The sequence below is a fragment of the Cucurbita moschata genome, unplaced genomic scaffold, assembly GCF_002738365.1.
Source record: "Cucurbita moschata cultivar Rifu unplaced genomic scaffold, Cmos_1.0 Cmo_Scf00009, whole genome shotgun sequence".
Classification (NCBI taxonomy): Eukaryota; Viridiplantae; Streptophyta; class Magnoliopsida; order Cucurbitales; family Cucurbitaceae; genus Cucurbita; species Cucurbita moschata.
In genome coordinates, this window is record NW_019268525.1 from 2,867,652 (window position 1) to 2,875,080 (window position 7,429).

At 36.0% G+C, this 7,429-nt stretch overlaps 1 protein-coding gene across 1 annotated transcript; it reads left to right on the forward strand.

Annotated features, from left to right (window-relative positions):
• The first annotated feature begins 790 nt into the window (after positions 1 to 790).
• On the forward strand, positions 791 to 6,548 carry LOC111447807 (magnesium transporter MRS2-4-like). The gene is made up of 5 exons (XM_023087154.1): positions 791 to 1,005; positions 1,306 to 1,889; positions 2,374 to 2,831; positions 5,728 to 6,009; positions 6,124 to 6,548. Exons 2-5 carry the CDS (start codon positions 1,538 to 1,540, stop codon positions 6,400 to 6,402), a joined length of 1,371 nt encoding a protein of 456 aa, XP_022942922.1. The 5' UTR covers positions 791 to 1,005; positions 1,306 to 1,537; the 3' UTR covers positions 6,403 to 6,548.
• Positions 6,549 to 7,429: the final 881 nt, after the last annotated feature.

The window sequence follows — 7,429 nt, forward strand, 5'->3', positions numbered from 1 at the left end:
TAAAATATACTCCAATGTTAATTTTTTTTTTCATATATACAATAATTATTTCCTTTTCTTCTTGTTTTATTATTATACCGTAATTTGATTGTGCTTGTAATTATGCTTTTTAAATTTTTTTTTAAAATACTTATTTATTATAAATTCCTTAAAAAAAAATTATAATTTAAAAAATCAGAGTTTCACTCGATGGTTTGATAAAACCGTATAAAAAAATATATGTCTAAAACGACTGCATTAAAAACTTTGTAATATTTAAAAAATTACATAAAATAGTAAATGAACGTGATGAGGCGATCACAAGCTCCAATGGTAGTAGAGGATTAGATTGATAGCAACAACGACATCAAACGTATCAAACTTGGAATGAGATGTGTGAGGTCCCACATCGGCTGGAGAGGGAAACATAACATTCCTTTATAAGAGTGTGGAAACATCTCCCTCATAGACACGTATTAACACCGTGAGACTGATGACGATACATGACGGTCGAAACGAAAAATATCTGTTAATGATGGGTTTGAGCTGTTACAAGATGATGGACGGTCGAGACATGCGCATAAGCACTGTCGTGAAAGTAGTTACTCGCTCTACATGGATTGCTAGCAGATTGCAGCGTTTGATCATGATACAACGACTGATTTAGGTATAACAATAAAACTAGAAGTACGTGGTTTTGGAAGAATTCTTGGATGTTGGCTATCAAATTATTAAAATATTATTTTGGCCCTTACATGTTCATTATATTTTAGTAACATTTAAATAATGAGGTTTCAAATTGACATTTCACTTATGAATTTGGAAGATTTTGGTCTGTTCGTCAAAGTTTATGTATGTATTTTTCTTAATTTTCAATCTAATAATTTTCATAAGCTTAATTTCGTCTGGAACTTAAGTAATCCTTTCGATTTCATTCCGATTCCGATTCCGATTCACTCCACTAGAATCCGATTCTTAAATCGCCTCCATGGCCTCTCTGTCTGCGTTTTCCGTTCTTCTGCTAAGGTTTGCCTAATTACTTCGTTCCTATTGTGTTCTATTGAATCTGCTATTTATGCGTTTGTCTTCAGTAATTCGTTTGTATGTTCTTGAAATCCCTTTTTGTGTTGTTGTTTTCTGATTTGCTATCGTCTCTGAAATCGGTCGTCGGTTTCGATTATTGCATGTCCGTCTGCGTCAGATTTCCGTAATTTTTTGGGGTTTTTCTGTCTTGTTTGCACTTAAATTTGCTTCTCATTATTTGCAAATTTTTATGAAGTGAAAGTATAGTTGTTTAATGAAGTTGTAAACGTATTCTGAAAATAGGAGGAACTGACAGAGAGGTGGAGTTTGGCGATTGGTGGAGGCGGTGTAGGTCATTGTTGTAGGCTGAGGTGAAAAGTGGGGCAGCAATAAGACTGCGAGGTCACATAGTTGACAAATTTGGCGGCATCTTTGTTATAGTCCGTTCAAAGTTCGGAAGAGAGAGAACTGAAGAACTTGGGAATTTTAGGGTGTTTGGAACAGTGAAGAGGAAGGGGGTGGCGAGCGAGAGAAAATGGGCAAAGGGCCATTTTCTTTTCGCCGGAGTAATAGTCGTCGCCGCCCTAAGAAGGCAGCTCAGTCGACACCGTTGTTGTCGCCTCAGACACCTCTGCCGATTGACGTCAATTCTCCTCCCATTAACAATAATGGCAGCAGCTTGGTCGGTGGTGGCGGTGGTGGTGGTGGGGCTGTGGGAAAGGTGAAGAAGAAGGCTGGAGGAGCGAAGCTGTGGATGCGTCTCGACAGATGGGGGCAGTCGGAGCTTTTAGAGTGGGACAAGAACGCAATAATCCGGCGTGCTGCAATTCCGGCTCGGGATTTGAGGATTCTTGGTCCTGTTTTCTCCCACTCCTCCAACATACTCGGTAAATTTTGATTTTACGCTGCAACCAGTTTTAGGAACTATATATTTACTCGTTAGAAGTGCCGTTTTGTGTCTATCCTTGTCTCTTGTAACAGATTTTGGAAATCGTAGCAACTACTTGTAACGAGGGATTTGTTTCTAAGATAAAAGAAAGTATACTTTTAGTTGGTTTTGTCTTCTTCAATTGAGAGAGACATGGGGAGAAAAGCTAGATTCAAGGGATAAGGCCGTGTGCAATTGTTTTGATATTCCATTCATGTTCATTGTTCGTTATAAGAAACCATCAACAAGGAGTAATATTTTAAGTCGTTTCTTATCATGTGTGTACATATAGTATTGATTTTCCTTCCCATGTTTTCCACATTTTTTTTTCTAAGTTTAAATTTGGGGAACCATGAAGTTAGGGTTGTAGTTGATAATTCACAAATGTTCATAGCCATGTGAAACCTTGAATTCTTTCTGAGTTCTCTTTGGTATTCTTGCAGCAAGGGAAAAGGCCATGGTTGTTAATTTAGAGTTCATAAAAGCTATAGTTACTGCTGAAGAAGTCCTACTATTTGACCCTCTTCGCCAAGAGGTTATTCCATTTGTGGATCAGCTAAGGAAACTACTTGCTACGAAGAGTTCATCTCAGGGCCATGGAGATGGAACTGTGGATGAACGTGAAAATGATGTGAATGTTTCAAGTGGAGGAAAGTGGTTGCCAGTCTCCGAAGCTGCTGAAGCTGCTGAAGGTGTGCCGTATGAGCTCCCGTTTGAGTTTCAGGTTCTGGAAAATGCATTGGAGGTTGTATGTATGTATTTAGATTCCAGTGTGGAAGACCTTGAGAGAGATGCTTATCCAGTGCTTGATGAACTGGCTAGGAATGTCAGCACCAAGAATTTAGAACGTGTGAGAAGCTTGAAAAGTAATCTTACCCGTATTCTTGCACGCGTTCAAAAGGTGTGCCCAAATCCTGTTCTTTCTACCAACTTTTTAAAAATACTTATTATTTTTGTTTTCCGTTGCCATATTTTGCTCATTTTTAATTAATTATGTTCTGCTTGAGGTAGTTTTTTTTTGTTTTTGTTTTTGTTTTCTTTTGTTGTTGTTGTTAGGTAGAACTAACCGTGGGTTTTATTATATTACTATTTATTATTATTATTTTATCACCCCATGTATGCTTGTGTAATGAAAATGCAATTAGACTTGGTGAAAGCAAAACGTTGATATGTGCAAATGTTTGAGGATTCGTGCTTACCATGGGCGGGAATCCAAGGAGCTTGTTTTTTGGAAGCTTGTCTTGGATAAAATTTAGAATGAACTTTTTGTCTAGAAAATAGTGTTTTTCTCTTAACTGGGAAGGCTGATGCCAATTCGATCAATGTTGAGAGGGATCCCTAACTATTTATTATCGGTCGATCTTTAGGTTATGGTTCTGGTGAGTAAGTTTATTGATAGAACGATGAAAAATTTCTTTTGGGAAGGGATAGACAAGGGGGAGGGTTGCACTTGGTCAAATGGGAAGTGGTTATGAAGCCGGTGGATCTAGGAGAATTAGATATTGGGAGCTTGAGGTTACGTAACAAGACTTCTCTGGCTTAGTGGTTGTGGCGCTTCTTCCTAGACCTTGACGCGCTATGACATAGGGTGATTGTGAGCAAGTATGACCAGTATTTTTTCGAGTGGATTGAGGGTGGTGGTTCTATGAACCTTAGCAAAAACCACTAGAAAACTATTTATTCGGGATTTCCTTCTTTCTCATAGCTTATTCGTTGTTCAGTTGGGAAAGGTTTAAAAATATATTTTAGGGAGGATTTTTTGGGTTGGGGAGACCTTTGTGTGTTTTGTTTCTATGTTTATACCATATTTTGAACAAAAGGTTGCATTCTTCACTTTTAGGCTTCTGACGTCCATTGATTGACAGAGAGATGACAAATGTTTTGGGTATTCTTTCTATCCTATGAAACTTTCAGGTGTTCCCATCACTTTTAGGCTTCTGACGTCCATTGATTGACAGAGAGATGACAAATGTTTTGGGTATTCTTTCTATCCTATGAAACTTTCAGGTGTTCCCAGAGAGGAGATATTCATATCTTGTTAAGGGTTCGCTTGCCATTCCTTCTCCCATATTTTGTCTCGCTTTTCCCTCCTTGGTTGCCTCTATCTTCTCCCTTCCTGGTTGCCTTTATGTTCTCCTAATTCCAAAGAAAGTTGAGGTTTTTGAATGGTAGATTTTACACGGGAGAGCGAATGCCTTGAATCGTGTCCAAAGACATTCTTTCTTTGTGTTGTTTTTAGAATGATGCATTCTCTGCTTGGAGTGAGAGAAACTGATTTTATATCTTTGTACCGGAGCGAAGCTCTCGTTGGGAGAGTTCCAAGCCTCTGGAAAGGTTGGAGAATATATTGTTTCTGTCTGGCTGAACTCATCAGTCCTAGTCTAATTCTCTTGAACTGTAGTGCTGTAACAATTTTTGTCTTGGCCAATGTTTTTATATAGCTCTGCGGATAAGTAGCAAGCTAATCACCTTAGACTGTCAATTTTGTATTCTTTCACAATACAAGAGAAGATCTACAACAAACAGAACTTTTCATTGAAGAAATGAGAGACTAATGCTGTTAGTGAAAGAAAATAAAACAAAAATTATGAAGGAAAAATAAAGGTATCTCAATTCAAACATATATCTTGTAAAGAAAAGCCAATTAAAAGCTTAGAAAGAGAACATAAAAAGCTTGGTGGATCTTTTGTTAGGTTGTCCTTTTGTATTCCCTTTGCATTCTTTCCTTTATTCTTGATACAATCTTAGTTCTTTATCCAAAAAGAATAGGTCTTGGTATAGAGCACCCACACGCCCACCCCTCTTCTTTGGTAGATCATCTACTTGGTTGAATCTTCTGTTGCTGTTCTGTTTTAGGGTGAGTTTGGCATGCCTACTTGTTTAAACACGTTTTTAGAATTTCTTTTCTTAGTTCTTTTCATTAAAGTGATTTTAATTTGAAGACTTGTATGTTTGGTTATATCTTCTTAAAAGTAATTTTAATTCCAATTTTGTTTGGCTGCACAAAGTGATTCTATGAGTATTAAGTTCTTAAAGATCATTGTCTGTCTTCTTTAATTTATAATTGGCCTTCCTTTTTGTGGTTATTTCATTTATCAATGAAATTTGTAATTTCTTTACAAAAAAACAAACTACCATAAAGAGAAGTGAAGAAGATAAGCTTTAAATTTGATGGTGATTTTGTAATTTCAGCATCATTTGGGTCTTGTTATATACATTTTGAAGAACTTTTATTACGAAAGGTTTTCTTTAATGTTTCTAAAGTGATGGACATAGAGAATCGCTTGTTTTGATTATTTTTTTTGTTACCAAATACTCAAGATAGTAACTTGAAACCAGCATTCTTAAGGAGGCGGGCGGAAAAAGGGAGAAAACTCTTCGGCCCGAGCCTCAAAAAGGTTCATTTGCATATACATTCATTCTATGGATTCTGAGTTTTGGAGCTTAAAAAGCTCCATAAATAAATGCGAATACTCAAGAAATCCATTGGAAGCTTGTACAATCGATGCCACAACGATAGCCAACTCACTTATCAAAGAAATAAGGTGAACTCTTACCATTTTGATATATGTGCTTACTGGAAGGATTTTCTATAACTTTCTTTAGTGGTGTTTATTTTTTTAGTTCAACACGTAGACGTAGAAATTTTATCTTCTGATCTTTGCTAGCAGATATCATCAAACTATCATACTCCCCCTGTTTGTATATTTCATTGATTTAATGAAGTGCAATTTGAATCTTATCCAAAAAGAAAACCAAAAGAAAGAACTAAATACTCATAGCTTTTATGATGGCAGGTGCGGGACGAGATAGAGCATCTATTAGATGATAATGAAGATATGGCACAACTATATTTGACAAGGAAATGGATGCAGAATCAACAAGCTGATGCTTTGCTGGGAGGTCTGGCTTCCAACAGCACCACAGCCATCGTTCCCCATCTTCGTCGACTTAGTTCCACCCGGAGCGGAAGTATGGTGACCAGCAATCTTCTTGATGATAATGATGTAGAGGATCTGGAAATGTTACTCGAGGCATATTTTATGCAGTTAGATGGGACTCGTAACAGGATATTATCGGTGAGAGCTTCGACATATCATTGATTAAATTCCTTCTCTATAGTTGTGCCATAATCTTAGACAGGTCGAGGTCGAGTTTTAAGGCGTATGTTATTCTCATTTTTATACGTGCAGGTTAGGGAATACATCGATGACACCGAGGATTATGTCAATATTCAACTTGACAACCAACGAAATGAACTCATTCAGTTTCAGTTGACACTGACCATTGCTTCATTCGCCATAGCCATTGAAACCTTAATCGCCGGGTTGTTTGGCATGAACATCCATTGTACATTGTACGATCGGGAGGGGATATTCGAGTACTTCGTCGGAGGTACTTCAGTAGGTTGTTTGTTGATTTTCGTGCTTATTTTCGGGTATGCTAAATGGAAGAAGCTTCTCGGTTCATGATTTCACCTTGTTCAGCATGTTCAGCTGTTGTTTTATATCAGCAAAATAAATACTTGTATGCTTATGAATCAATAATTTACACAGCATACCATAAGCTGCATACAAACATACTGCAATGATATGAGAATTATTTGTACTTAATGCCACTTCGTTATTATATCCTTGTGTTTAAATATTGGTCACTTCGCTTGCTTTGAACTCTCGACCAATAGGATTAAGCAGTGATTTCACGAGATTAGTCTTTACGTGAATAAGTTAGTCAAGCTCACATACTTTAAGCGAGGCCGATCTTATAGCTCAGATAGTCGCTCTAGAGGTCGTACAGTAGCTTCTAACTTTGCCTGTGAATCCTACCAGTTTTTGGGGCCGTTCAACTCCGGTCAAAACTCAACTCCAATCAACTATCGGGGTGATTTCTCGTTAAGAAGAAACAAAATCTGAGCTTATGGGTACAAAGAGATCCAACTTTGTTTAGTTGTTTCCTTCAACTTTGTCACATGTAATCTACACATCTTTATTTTCTTCTTATATTAAATATATATATTCTTTTGGAATTGCATTGCACGTACATAATTATTCTTTTATTTTTTTAAAAAAATAGTTTCTTTTTCAAAGCACATTGGAATTTGAAAAAAAAAACGACCCAATGGAGAGCTTCGAACTTATGGAAAGGAATATATTTGTAATGTTTTATGTCAAAGATTTCAATTAGGATTTAGAATCCAGATTTTGACTTCATCAAGAGTCTTTTTATGATGTTTTATTCTCACACACATGTTTGCAGAAAAATAAATTAGAAAATTAGATTGAAATAATATTTATAAATTTAATTTAAAAAATAAAAAAATGGTTAAAAAGCTTTTTTTATTTTGAAATTTGGATAAAGAATTTAAAGTACTAAAAAAAAGTTTTAGTTGAATTTTGAAGATAATTATAAAAATTGAAATAAAATAAATGGATTTGGCAAAAAAAAAAAAAAAAAAAAAAAAAAAAAAAAAAAAAAAAAAAAAAAAAAAAAAAAAAAAAA

Coding starts and splice junctions, on each gene's coding strand:
- LOC111447807 (XM_023087154.1), top strand. CDS start 1,538: ATGGGCAAAGGGCCATTTTCTTTTCGCCGGAGTAATAGTCGTCGCCGC. Junction 1,890..2,373: donor CCACTCCTCCAACATACTCG/GTAAATTTTGAT, acceptor GTATTCTTGCAG/CAAGGGAAAAGGCCATGGTT. Junction 2,832..5,727: donor TTCTTGCACGCGTTCAAAAG/GTGTGCCCAAAT, acceptor TTATGATGGCAG/GTGCGGGACGAGATAGAGCA.